Source organism: Bos taurus, chromosome 17 (genome assembly GCF_002263795.3).
Source record: "Bos taurus isolate L1 Dominette 01449 registration number 42190680 breed Hereford chromosome 17, ARS-UCD2.0, whole genome shotgun sequence".
NCBI classification, from domain to species: domain Eukaryota; kingdom Metazoa; phylum Chordata; class Mammalia; order Artiodactyla; family Bovidae; genus Bos; species Bos taurus.
The window spans coordinates 43,436,960-43,451,867 of NC_037344.1; the positions used below are offsets into that span (position 1 = coordinate 43,436,960).

A 14,908-nucleotide genomic window follows, 5' to 3' on the forward strand; every position below is an offset into this window, starting at 1 on the left:
TGTCCCTTTAGTTCTGAGAAAATGGTTTCCTTAATTATACTTTTTGGTTTCACTCTGCCAGCTTCTCATGAGTCCACGGAGGCCCATAGCTGGTTCTGCCAGTGTGTTCAGCTTGCAGGTTATGCACTTTATGAAGCAAAGCATAGCAACACAAACATTTAAATTGCGCCCACGTTTTATAGCCTCAACTGCTGTATTTTATATAAAGGCCACAAAATGAGTATGGTTATTGATGGAAATTGGTTAGACCTCAAGGACTCCTGCTTATTGAAATTGGAGATGGAGCAGTTTGAGAAATCAAACACCCAGGCTAAGAAAGGTGGGTAAGGAGTAAAATCCTCAGAACAGGTAGAATTTTTATCTGTAAAAGCCAGAAATTAACAAAGGAAAAGGAGGTTAGATTTTCATTGGGGAAATTTGATTTCCAATATTACTTGGATATACTATAAGTAATACAGTTTCTGTTACCTAGGAAAAGTGTTATTTTGTATGCAGGAGTCAAATATATGCAGTTTTAAAATATCCTTGTATACCAGAATCAGTTTTTGTAGTTTTATTTATTTGGTTTCTATTTATCATGTGCCTACAATTTTTATATTAAAATACAGCAAATCTTGTTTGATGTTCTTTAGAATGCTTCTGTAAAGATCAATATTCAATGCAAGGGCCACTTGCAATAATTACAAAGTATCCATTTCAGTGGTAAAGTAAGAAGTTTCTTGCTTTGTAGACTGGTAGACTCCTTATTAAACAAATTCTAATCTTCCTGACAGTAATACATGACCTTGTTACTTCACTATCCATCCAAAAATATTTTTAAGAATTCTTTTAATGCCCTAGCAAATGATGGAGAACACCCCAGGAAAGTCAGAGCAGTTGTCAAGAAGTAGATTTATAATAAATGAGCTGAGTTTTGACAGAGCTACTTAAAACTTACATTTTTCAGAGTAATGTTTACAACCAGAAACACTGCAGTTGACCAATTACTGATTTCTAGATCACTCTTCCCTTGTGGAAGGAAGGGCATCAGGTTCCTTGAGACTGAATTGTCCTTCTGTCAGAGTCAATTCCGCACATGTATTGTAGCTAATGGATAAATAGTATGTAAACAAGCATTATTAAGTTTATTTTGCTCATCAGTAATAATAACAAAAGCTTTTCATACATTTCTGATTTTGCTCTGGAGCTGTGCAGTTACTATAAATACACATATTTAGGGACTTCCCTGGCAGTCCAGTAAGTTAAAATTCTGCTGTTCCACCGCAGGTGGCATGAGTTTGATCCCTTGTCAGGAAGCTGAGATTCCGCGTGCAGGAATATATGTATATAAAGAAAATGTGCTATGCTCAGTAGCTTCAGTCATGTCCAACTCTTTGCGACCTGTGGACTGTAGCCTGCCAGGTTCCTCTGTCCATGGGATTCTCCGGGCAAGAATACTGGAGTGTTGCTGTGCCCTCTTCCAGGATATCTTCCCGAGCCAAGAATTAAACCCATATCTCCAGCGCCTCCTGCACTGCAGGCAGGTTCTTTACCCACTGAGCCACCTGGGAACCCCCATATATATATAATAAGTATGTATTAATATATAACCACATGACAGGATATATATATAATATATATATTATATATAACCTGTTTAAAATTCAAAAAATTTAAAAAAACCATTCGTGGAGATATTATAAGATCTTAGTACAAAGTCAAGCTAATCAGACTAATACGTAATTTCCTGCTCAGTGTACAATCTGTGTAAAACAATCATAAAACAATTTGTAATTGTGCCCTAATGCTTTGCAGATGAGATAGAGTCCCTTAGAAAATGTTCATAGGTGTCTTTATGCATCATTGTATATCCCATAACTTAAACTTAGTTAATTGATTAGAGACCTGGGGAATGTTAACTAATGATTTAATGAAACCTTTTGGAAATTAATTAATTTCCTATAAATTAATTAATTTCCAAAAATTTCCAATAAACACAATAAATTAATGTTGATTAGTTGACAGAAAGAATACTTCCTGAACTGAAACAAAGGATATAAGTTAATTCAGCTAATCATGAGCATTTGCGAGACTTAGAACTCATCTCTCTTTATTTATTTATTTATTTTTGGCTGTCCCTGGGTCTTTGTTGCTGTCTGGGCTTTTCTCTAGTTGCGGTATGTGGGCTTCTCATTGCAGCAGCTTCTCTTGTTGTGGAGCGTGGGCTCTAGTGTGCACGAGCTTCAGCAGCATGTTGAGTTCAGCAGTCACATCTCCTGGACTCCAGAGCACAGGCTCAGTAGTTGTGACACGAGAGCTCAGTTGCTCCACGGCATGTAGCCTCTTCCCAGATCAGGGACTGTGCCCATGTGTCCTGCATTGACAGGAGATTCTTTACCACTGAGCCACCAAGGAAGACCCAAGAACTCATTTCTTAAATGAGAATTTTAGACATGAAACTTTTCCATCTACCACATCACTACCAAATTAATAGAAAAACACAAGCTGCTAATATGAATTGAGTACTTATCATGGTCTGGGTGAGGTGCCAAGCTATCCCCAGGTGTTTTTTATTTAATACAACCAACTCATGAGGCAGAGAATATTTTTCCTATTTGACTAAAGAGAAATACACTATTAGAATAAGAAATGGGCTAAAGTAAGTTTGCATTAACTAGAGGCATTCTCTCATGAGAGGCCTCACCTACTTATTAGATCTCTATAGTAGACACTTCTTGACTCCTGAAGAATCTGTGCAACTCAAGATGAATTTTGAGTCCTTATGTGTACACATAAAAGGGAGCATGTTTAAAGTCATGTGAGTTGTGTTTTTCACATACAGTGTTAGGTTTTCCTAACTTATTGCTGATTTTGTCTTTGGTTGAATTTAAGGACTCTTGGAAAAGATCAAGCTCTACCTTTCAAAGAAAACTTTGCCACCTCACACTGACCGTAGGAAGTTTGACCATGACTTTGCCATCTCCACTTCCTTCCATGGAGTCCACAACATTGTCAGGAATCCGAGTAGGATTCGCAAGGTGATCTGGTTGCTGGTGGTCCTGGGCTCCATCAGTCTCCTCGTCTGGCAGGTATACAGCCGTCTCGTCAATTACTTCAGGTGGCCCACCACGACATCTATGGAGGTACAGTATGTGGAGAAGATAGAGTTCCCAGCTGTGACCTTCTGCAATTTAAACAGGTAAAAACTACACTTTTAATAAGTCTCTGTAACTTTACTAGATATAATCTTCCTTGGATGACTGAAATAGTTTATTGTGTGCTATTTAATATACACAAAACCACTCGTGGTCTTAAATTGTCTTAAAAACAGAAATGTTGGGTGCTAAGAAGCTTATTGATTTCTTCTCTATTTTCCTTTTTTTCTTCCTTTTTTCCCTCCACAATTATATGCTAGGCTAAGCACCAAACCCTGTGGTTAAATAGATGTACAAGTCTTTATCCTTGCATTTAAAAAGTTTATTTCAATTAGCCAAAAACTGAGAAACATCAGCAATCACAATGCAATATATATGGTGACTGTAGATTACATGAAAGGTATGTGCAAGGACTCTGCGAGCACAGAGGACAGACAGGTGACGTCCCTGTCTAGGTGTCACGGAGTGTGAGTGTCAAAAGGTGGCCAGGCAGTTTGTAGGGGGAGATGAGGAATAACTTGAAGATACAGGAAAGCACTGTGCTAAAGTTGGAGATGTGAAAAGTTCCCATGTGTTCAGGGTGAGATGTTTATTGTGATAGGAACATGCCCAGCTCCATGGGCATGTGACCTGTGCACACACTTGGTTCAGCACTCTGTTGCTATTGCACCCTTGACCACAACTCCCTCCAGAGATCTGCAAGTCCCTGATTGCGTACCAGGTCTCCTGTGGGGAGTAGGGAGGGAATTTCCCCATGAGGCCATTCATGAAAACCCTTGTTACTGCCTGTGGTCAAGCCTGAAATTCTGTACATGGGATTTTCACCTAGCAGGTGGGGGAGGTAGTTTCCTTCAGATTCACCACTAATCAGCTATTTGGCCATGGACAAATCACTTCACCTTTTAAAGTTTCAACTTCTGTGTGTACAAAATGATGTAATATCTACTTCATGCATTTTCTGTTACATTAGTTCAGGTGGTATATACACCATTTTGTCTCATCCCTGGGGTGGTTCTTTGGACAGGTGTTCAATGTGTGTGTGTTAGTCACTCAGTTTCGTCTGACTCTTTGCGACTCCATGGACTGTAGCCTGCCAGACTCCTCTGTCCATGAAATTCTCCAGGCACAAATACTAGAGCAGGTTGCCATTGCCTTCTCCAGGGATCTTCCCAACCCAGGGATCGAACCTGGGTCTCCCACATTGCAGGCAGATTCTTTACCATCTGAGCCACAAGGGAAGCACCAGGGTTCAATATATAGTTGATATTACAGCATGGGTAATAGTTAGATTTATTTCAAGATATGTGTCAAGGTGCCAAAGAGTAAAACAAAACCAAAGGCCCCACAAAGATATTCAATACGGTTGCACCATACTGTATTTTAAATGGCATGTGTTCTTTTTTAAAATTTTATTTATTTAAAAACTTTTTAATTTCTCTACTTCTTTTTGGTGGCACCAGGTCTTCACTGCCGTGTGCGGGTTTTCGCTAGTTGCAGCCGGTGGGAGGCGGCTCTCTAGTTGCGGTGCACAGACTTCTCAGTGTTGTGGCTTCTCTTGTTGTAAAGCACAGGCTCTAGGGCGGATGTGCTCAGTAGTTGCATCTTCTGGGTTCTGGAGCGTGAGCTCAGTAGTTGTGATGCATGGGCTTAGTTGTCCCGCCACACATGGGATCCCAGAGCAAGAATTGAATTCACGTCTTCTGCATTGGCAGGCAGTTTTTTAACCATTGGACCACGAGGGATGTCCAAATGGTATATGGTCTAACAAAAGCAAGGCTGGTTGAAGATAGCCATTATTAAAAAGAAATTGCACATATCATTTTGAGTATGCCAGTGTGAGGACCTTAACAGAAATTTTCCTGAGAGAAACAACCATAACTGGTACAATTTACTCAAAAAAACAACCATTTAGAAGCTAATCACCAAAATACAGAAGCAACTCCTACAACTCAGTGAAATATTATTAGTGGTAAAAAAAAATAAGTTATCAAGCCACAAATAGATGGAGGAATCTTAAATAACAGTCAACATAAATTGCCCAACTTAGATATCAGACATCAATTCAGTTCAGTTCACTCGCTCAGTTGTGTCTGACTCTTTGCGACCCCATGAACTGCAGCACACCAGGCCTCCTTGTCCATCACCAACTCCCGGAGTTCACTCTAACTTATGTCCATCGAGTCAGTGATGCCATCCAGCCATCTCATCCCCTGTCGTCCCCTTCTCCGCCTGCCCCCAATCCCTCCCAGCATCAGAGTCTTTTCCAATGCGTTAACTCTTCGCATGAGGTGGCCAAAGTATTGGAGTTTCAGCTTTAGCATCAGTTCTTCCAATGAACACCCAGGACTGATCTCCTTTAGGATGGACTGGTTGGATCTCCTTGCAGTCCAAGGGACTCTCAAGAGTTTTCTCCAACACCACAGCTCAAAAGCATCAATTCTTCGGCACTCAGCCTTCTTCACAGTCCAACTCTCACATCCATACATGACTACTGGAAAAACCATAGCCTTGACTAGGTGGACTTTTCTTGGCAAAGTAATATCTCTGCTTTTCAATATGCTATCTAGGTTGGTCATAACTTTCCTTCCAAGGAGTAAGCGTCTTTTAATTTCATGGCTGCAATCACCATCTGCAGTGATTTTGGAGTTCAAAAAAATAGTCTGACACTGTTTCCACTGTTTCCCCATCTATTTCCCAAGAAGACCAGATGCCATGATCTTCGTTTTCTGAATGTTGAGCTTTAAGCCAACTTTTTCACTCTCCTCTTTCACTTTCATCAAGAGGCTTTTTAGTTTCTCTTCACTTTCTGCCATAAGGGTGGCGTCATCTGCATATCTGAGGTTATTGATATTTCTCCCGACAATCTTAATTCCAGCTTGTGCTTCTTCCAGCCAAGCGTTTTTCATGATGTACTCTGCATAGAAGTTAAATAAGCATGGTGACAATATACAGGCTTGATGTACTCCTTTTCTTATTTGGAACCAGTCTGTTGTTCCATGTCCAGTTCTATCTGTTGCTTCCTGACCTGCATATAGGTTTCTCAGGAGGCAGGTCAGATGGTCTGGTATTCCCATCTCTTTCAGAATTTTCCACAGTTTATTGTGATCCACACAGTCAAAGGCTTTGGCATAGTCAATAAAGCAGAAATAGATGTTTTTCTGGAACTCTCTTGCTTTTTCCATGATCCAGCAGATGTTGGCAACTTGATCTGTGGTTCCTCTGCCTTTTCTAAAACTAACTTGAACATCTGGAAGTTCATGGTTCACCTACTGCTGAAGCCTGCTTTGGAGAATTTTGAGCATTAATTTACTAGAGTGTGAGATGGGTGCAATTGTGTGGTAGTTTAAGCATTCTTTGGCATTGCCTTTCTTTGGGATTGGAATGAAAACTGACCTTTTCCAGTCCTGTGGCCACTGCTGAGTTTTCCAAATTTACTGGCATATTGAGTGCAGCACTTTCACAGCATCATCTTTCAGGATTTGAAAGAGCTCAACTGGAATTCCGTCACCTCCACTAGCTTTGTTCGTAGTGATGCTTTATAAGGCCCACTTCTCTTCACATTCCAGGATGTCTGGCTCTAGGTGAGTGATCACACCATTGTGATTATCTTGGTCGTGAATATCTTTTTTGTACAGTTCTTCTGTGTATTCTTGCCACCTCTTCTAATATCTCCTGCTTCTGTTAGGTCCATATCATTTCTGTCCTTTTTCGAGCCCATCTTGCATGAAATGTTCCCTTGGTATCTCTAATATTCTTGAAGCGATCTCTAGTCTTTCCCATTCTGTTGTTTTCCTCTATTTCTTTGCATTGATCACTGAGGAAGGCTTTCTTATCTCTCCTTGCTATTCTTTGGAACTCTGCATTCAGATGTTTATATCTTTCCTTTTCTCCTTTGCTTTTCGCTTCTCTTCTTTTCACAGCTATTTGTAAGTCCTCCTCAGACAGCCGTTTGCTTTTTTGCATTTCTTTTCCATGGGGATGGTCTCAATCCCTGTCTCCTGTACAATGTCACAAACCTCCATCCATAGTTCATCAGACACTCTGTCTATCAGATCTAGTCCCTTATATCTATTTCTCACTTCCACTGTATAATCATAAGGGATTTGATTTAGGTCATACCTGAATGGTCTAGTGGTTTTCCCCACTTTCTTCAATTTAAGTCTGAATTTGGCAATAAGGAATTCATGATCTGAGCCACAGTCAGCTCCCGGTCTTGTTTTTGCTGACTGTCTAAAGCTTCTCCATCTTTGGCTGCAAAGAATATAATCAACCTGATTTCGGTGTTGACCATCTGGTGATGTCCTTGTTTAGAGTCTTCTCTTGTGTTGTTGGAAGAGAGTGTTTGTTATGACCAGTGCATTCTCTTGGTAAAACTCTATTAGCCTTTTCCCTGCTTCATTCCACATTCCAAGGCCAAATTTGCCTGTTACCACAGGTGTTTCTTGACTTCCTACTTTTGCATTCCAGTCCCCTATAATGAAAAGGACATCTTTTCTGGGTGTTAGTTCTAAAAGGTCTTGTAGATCTTCATAAAACCGTTCAGCTTCTTCAGCGTTACTGGTTGGGGCATAGACTTGGATTACTGTGATATTGAATGGTTTGCCTTGGAAATGAACAGAGATCATTCTGTTGTTTTTGAGATTGCATCCAAGTACTGCATTTCGGACTCTTGTTGACCATGATGGCTACTCCATTTCTTCCAAAGGATTCCTGCCCACAGTAGTAGATCTGATTTAATTCACCCATTCCGGTCCATTTTAGTTCGCTGATTCCTAGAATGTCGATATTCACTCTTGCCATCTCCTGTTTGACCACTTCCAATTTAGCTTGATTCATGGACCTGACATTCCAGACTCCTATGCAATATTGCTCTTTACAGCATTGGACCTTGCTTCTATCACCAGTCGCATCCACAACTGGGTATTGTTTTTGCTTTGGCTCCATCCCTTCATTCATTCTGGAGTTATTTCTCCACTGATCTCCAGTAGCATATTGGGCACCTACTGACCCTGGGAGTTCCCCTTTCAGTATCCTAACATTTTGCCTTTTCATACTGTTCATGGGGTTTCCAAGGCAAGAATACTGAAGTGGTTTGCCATTCCCTTCTCCAGTGGACCACTTTCTGTCAGACCTCTCCACCATGACCCGTGCATCTTGGGTGGCCCCACACAGCATGGCTTAGTTTCACTGAGTAGACAAGGCTGTGGTCTGTTGATCAGATTGGCTAGTTTTCTGTGGTTATGGTTTCCACGTGTCAGCCCTCTGATGCCCTCTCGCAACACCTATCATCTTACCTGGGTTTCTCTTACCTTGGACATGGGGTATCAGACTTAGCAGACATCAAATCAGCTATTATAAATACAAATAATTGAATAAACTGTGATTGAAGACATAAAGGAAGATATAATGTCTCATTAAGCAAACAATATCAGTAAGGACAGAAATTATACAAAGAACCAAAAGGACATTCTTGGTTTTGAAAAGTGTATTACTGAAGTAAAAAATTCACTACATCCATTAAGGGACTGAGCAATAGGTTTGAGGTGGCTGAAGAAAGAATCAGTGAACTGGAAGATAAATTAACAAAGTATGTGAGCTGAGAAACAGAGAGAAAAACTAAATGAAGGAAAATTAAAAGGGCCTCAGAGAAATGGGGGATACTAAAAAGCATAAAAATATATGTAAAATGAGAGTAGCAGAAGAGGAGAGAAAATACAGTGGAAAAATTTCTTTTTAATATAATGTGTCAAAACTCCCCAAGTTTGCACAAAAATGTATCTTTAAAATGAAGATAAAATAAAAACATTCAGAGAGAATTCATTCTAGCAGACCCATCATACAAGAAATACTAAAAAGTTGTTCAGACTTAAAGCAAGTGAACTCAGAGAGTTTTCAAATCCATATGAAAAACTAAAAGCACGTGTAAATATACTTTTGCAATTTTAAAAGACATTATAAATGTGTGTTTATTCTTATTTCTTCTCTTGCTTGTTTTAAAATGCAAATGTGGAGATCCCTATAAGGCAGCCCTGATTGTGCTCCCACCAGATCCCTATAAGGCAGCCCTGATTGCGTTTTGTGCGCGAGAGCTTGGACACTAGAGCTGCAGCTGCGGCCTCTCCATTCTCTGATCAAAGCTTTTCTTTGTTTCTCAACCAAAAACTCAATCTATGGACCCACACAACACTGTGCTGAAGGAAGGACCCTGGTTGGGGATGGACTCTGGCAGAGTGAAATTTGGTTAAACAATTTCACTGTGGGGAGGAGCCAAGATGGCGGAGGAGTAGGATGGGGAGAACACTTTCTCCCCCACAAATTCATCAAAAGAGCATTTAAACGTCGAGTAAATTCCACAAAACAACTTCTGAATGCCGGCAGAGGACATCAGGCACCCAGAAAAGCAATCCAACTCTTCCGAAGGAGCGCGACTGAACAAAGAGAAGAAATACAGCTCCACCCATCAGAACACCAACACAAGCTTCCCTAACCAGGAAACCTTGACAAGCCACCTGTACAAACCCACACACAGTGAGGAAAAGCCACAATAAAGAGAATTCCACAAACTGCCAGAATACAGAAAGGACACCCCAAACTCAGCAATTTAAACAAGATGAAGAGACAGAGGAATACCCAGCAGATAAAGGAACAGGATAAATGCCCACCAAACCAAACAAAAGAGGAAGAGATAGGGAATCTACCTGATAAAGAATTCCGAATAATGATAGTGAAATTGATCCAAAATCTTGAAATTAAAATGGAATCACAGATAAATAGCGTGGAGACAAGGATTGAGAAGATGCAAGGAAGTTTTAACAAGGACCTAGAAGAAATAAAAAAGAGTCAATATATAATGAATAATGCAATAAATGAAATTAAAAACACTCTGGAGGCAACAAATAGTAGAATAACAGAGGCAGAAGATAGGATTAGTGAATTAGAAGATAGAATGGTAGAAATAAATGAATCAGAGAGGATAAAAGAAAAACGAATTAAAAGAAATGAGGACAATCTCAGAGACCTCCAGGACAGTATTAAACGCTACAACATTCGAATCATAGGGGTTCCAGAAGAAGAAGACAAAAAGAAAGACCATGAGAAAATACTTGAGGAGATAATAGTTGAAAACTTCCCTAAACTGGGGAAGGAAATAATCACCCAAGTCCAAGAAACCCAGAGAATCCCAAACAGGATAAACCCAAGGCGAAACACCCCAAGACACATATTAATCAAATTAACAAAGATCAAACACAAAGAACAAATATTAAAAGCAGCAAGGGAAAAACAACAAATAACACACAAGGGAATTCCCATAAGGATAACAGCTGATCTTTCAATAGAAACTCTTCAAGCCAGGAGGGAATGGCAAGACATACTTAAAATGATGAAAGAAAATAACCTACAGCCCAGATTATTGTACCCAGCAAGGATTTCATTCAAGTATGAAGGAGAAATCAAAAGCTTCTCAGACAAGCAAAAGCTGAGAGAATTCTGCACCACCAAACCAGCTCTCCAACAAATACTAAAGGATATTCTCTAGACAGGAAACACAAAAATCGTGTATAAATTCGAACCCAAAACAATAAACTAAATGGCAATGGGATCATACTTATCAGTAATTACCTTAAACATAAATGGGTTGAATGCCCCAACCAAAAGACAAAGACTGGCTGAATGGATACAAAAACAAGACCCCTACATATGTTGTCTACAAGAGACCCACCTCAAAACAGGGGACACATACAGACTGAAAGTGAAGGGCTGTAAAAAGATTTTCCATGCAAATAGGGACCAAAAGAAAGCAGGAGTAGCAATACTCATATCAGATAAAATAGACTTTAAAACAAAGGCTGTGAAAAGAGACAAAGAAGGTCACTACATAATGATCAAAGGATCAATCCAAGAAGAAGATATAACAGTTATAAATGTATATGCACCCAACACAGGAGCACCGCAGTATGTAAGACAAATGCTAACAAGTATGAAAGGAGAAATTAACAATAACACAATAATAGTGGGAGACTTTAATACCCCACTCACACCTATGGATAGATCAACTAAACAGAAAATTAACAAGGAAACACAAACTTTAAACGATACAATAGACCAGTTATACCTAATTGATATCTATAGGACATTTCATCCCAAAACAATGAATTTCACCTTTTTCTCAAGTGCACATGGAACCTTCTCCAGGATAGATCACATCCTGGGCCATAAAGCTAGCCTTGGTAAATTCAAAAACATAGAAATCATTCCAAGCATCTTTTCTGACCATAATGCAGTCAGATTAGATCTCAATTACAGGAGAAAAACTATTAAAAATTCCAACATATGGAGGCTGAACAACACGCTGCTGAATAACCAACAAATCACAGAAGAAATCAAAAAAGAAATCAAAATTTGCATAGAAACGAATGAAAATGAAAACACAACAACCCAAAACCTGTGGGACACAGTAAAAGCAGTCCTAAGGGGAAAGTTCATAGCAATACAGGCATACCTCAAGAAACAAGAAAAAAGTCAAATAAATAACCTAACTCTACACCTGAAGCAACTAGAAAAGGAAGAAATGAAGAACCCCAGGGTTAGTAGAAGGAAAGAAATCTTAAAAATTAGGGCAGAAATAAATGCAAAAGAAACAAAAGAGACCATAGCAAAATCAACAAAGCCAAAAGCTGGTTGTTTGAAAGGATAAATAAAATTGACAAACCATTAGCCAGACTCATCAAGAAACAAAGGGAGAAAAATCAAATCAATAAAATTAGAAACGAAAATGGAGAGATCACAACAGACAACACAGAAATACAAAGGATCATAAGAGACTATTATCAACAATTATATGCCAATAAAATGGACAAGGAGGAAGAAATGGACAAATTCTTAGAAAAGTACAACTTTCCAAAACTCGACCAGGAAGAAATAGAAAACCTTAACAGATCCATGACAAGCACGGAAATTGAAACTGTAATCAAAAATCTTCCAGCAAACAAAAGCCCAGGTCCAGACGGCTTCACAGCTGAATTCTACCAAAAATTTAGAGAAGAGCTAACACCTATCCTGCTCAAACTCTTCCAGAAAATTGCAGAGGAAGGTAAACTTCCAAACTCATTCTATGAGGCCACCATCACCCTAATACCAAAACCTGACAAAGATCCCACAAAAAAAGAAAACTACAGGCCAATATCACTGATGAACATAGATGCAAAAATCCTAAACAAAATTCTAGCAATCAGAATCCAACAACACATTAAAAAGATCATACACCATGACCAAGTGGGCTTTATCCCAGGGATGCAAGGATTCTTCAATATCCGTAAATCAATCAATGTTATACACCACATTAACAAATTGAAAAATAAAAACCATATGATTATCTCAATAGATGCAGAGAAAGTCTTTGACAAAATTCAGCACCCATTTATGATAAAAACTCTCCAGAAAGCAGGAATAGAAGGAACATACCTTGACATAATAAAAGCTATATATGACAAACCCACAGCAAACATTATCCTCAATGGTGAAAAATTGAAAGCATTTCCTCTAAAGTCAGGAACAAGACAAGGGTGCCCACTTTCACCATTACTATTCAACATAGTTTGGAAGTTTGGGCCACAGCAATCAGAGCAGAAAAAGAAATAAAAGGAATCCAAACTGGAAAAGAAGAAGTGAAACTCTCACTATTTGCAGATGACATGATCCTCTACATAGAAAACCCTAAAGACTCCACTAGAAAATTACTAGAACTACTCAATGACTATAGTAAAGTTGCAGAATATAAAATCAACACACAGAAATCCCTTGCATTCCTATACACTAATAATGAGAAAACAGAAAGAGAAATTAAGGAAACAATTCCATTCACCATTGCAACGGAAAGAATAAAATACTTAGGAATATATCTACCTAAAGAAACCAAAGACCTATATATAGAAAACTATAAAACACTGGTGAAAGAAACCAAAGAGGACACTAATAGATGGAGAAATATACCATGTTCATGGATTGGAAGAATCAATATAGTGAAAATGAGTATACTACCCAAAGTAATTTATAGATTCAATGCAATCCCTATCAAGCTACCAACGGTATTCTTCACAGAGCTAGAACAAATAATTTCACAATTTGTATGGAAATACAAAAAACCTCGAATAGCCAAAGCGATCTTGAGAAAGAAGAATGGAACTGGAGGAATCAACCTACCTGACTTCAGGCTCTACTGAAAAGCCATAGTCATCAAGACAGTATGCTACTGGCACAAAGACAGAAATATAGATCAATGGAACAAAATAGAAAGCCCAGAGATAAATCCACGCACATACGGACACCTTATCTTTGACAAAGGAGGCAAGAATATACAATGGAGGAAAGACAATCTCTTTAACAAGTGGTGCTGGGAAATCTGGTCAACCACTTGTAAAAGAATGAAACTAGAACACTTTCTAACACCATATACAAAAATAAACTCAAAATGGATTAAAGATCTCAACGTAAGACCAGAAACTATAAAACTCCTAGAGGAGAACATAGGCAAAACACTCTCCGACATACATCACAGCAGGATCCTCTATGACCCACCTCCCAGAATATTGGAAATAAAAGCAAAAATAAACAAATGGGACCTAATTAAACTTAAAAGCTTCTGCACATCAAAGGAAACTATTAGCAAGGTGAAAAGACAGCCTTCAGAATGGGAGAAAATAATAGCAAATGAAGCACCCGACAAACAACTAATTTCAAAAATATACAAGCAACTCCTATAGCTCAACTCCAGAAAAATAAATGACCCAATCAAAAAATGGGCCAAAGATCTAAATAGACATTTCTCCAAAGAAGACATACAGATGGCTAACAAACACATGAAAAGATGCTCAACATCACTCAGTATCAGAGAAATGCAAATCAAAACCACTATGAGGTACCATTTCACACCAGTCAGAATGGCTGCAATCCAAATGTCTACAAATAATAAATGCTGGAGAGCGTGTGGAGAAAAGGGAACCCTCTTACACTGTTGGTGGGAATGCAAACTAGTACAGCCACTATGGAGAACAGTGTGGAGATTCCTTAAAAAACTGGAAATAGAACTGCCTTATGACCCAGCAATCCCACTGCTGGGCATACACACTGAGGAAACCAGAAGGGAAAGAGACACGTGTACCCCAATGTTCATCGCAGCACTGTTTATAATAGCCAGGACATGGAAGCAACCTAGATGTCCATCAGCAGATGAATGGATAGGAAAGCTGTGGTACATATATACAATGGAGTATTACTCAGCCATTAAAAAGAATACATTTGAATCAGTTCTAATGAGGTGGATGAAACTGGAGCCTATTATACAGAGTGAAGTAAGCCAGAAGGAAAAACACCAATACAGTATACTAACGCATATATATGGAATTTAGAGGGATGGTGACGATAACCCTGTGTGCGAGACAGCAAAAGAGACACTGACGTATAGAATAGTCTTATGGAGTTTGTAGAAAAAAAAAATAAATAAATAAATAAAATAAAATGCAAATGTGTAATACTTAGGCCCATAATACCTATAGATCACTCTATATAACAGCAGATTACACACTCTTCTCATGTGTGCATGCAACACTTTCTAGGGCAAGTTGTAGCAAGACCATAAAACAAGCTTCAATACATTTAGAAGATTTGCAATCATTCAGAGTATGTTTATCAACTACAACAGAGTGAAATAAGTAGTCAATAATAGGAAGAAATTTGGCATATTAACTAATATATAGATATTACACAGCACACACGAA

At 38.8% G+C, this 14,908-nt stretch overlaps 1 protein-coding gene across 1 annotated transcript in view; it reads left to right on the forward strand.

The window, feature by feature from the left end:
* Positions 1–218: 218 nt before the first annotated feature.
* The window catches only part of ASIC5 (acid sensing ion channel subunit family member 5), a 54,651-nt gene continuing 39,961 nt past the window's right edge, over positions 219–14,908 (forward strand). Inside the window, exons 1-2 of the mRNA XM_010813840.4 lie at positions 219–319; positions 2,872–3,178. Coding sequence (XP_010812142.2) covers positions 223–319; positions 2,872–3,178 — 404 coding nt within the window. The 5' untranslated portion in view covers positions 219–222. The remainder of the gene's footprint in view (positions 320–2,871; positions 3,179–14,908) is intronic.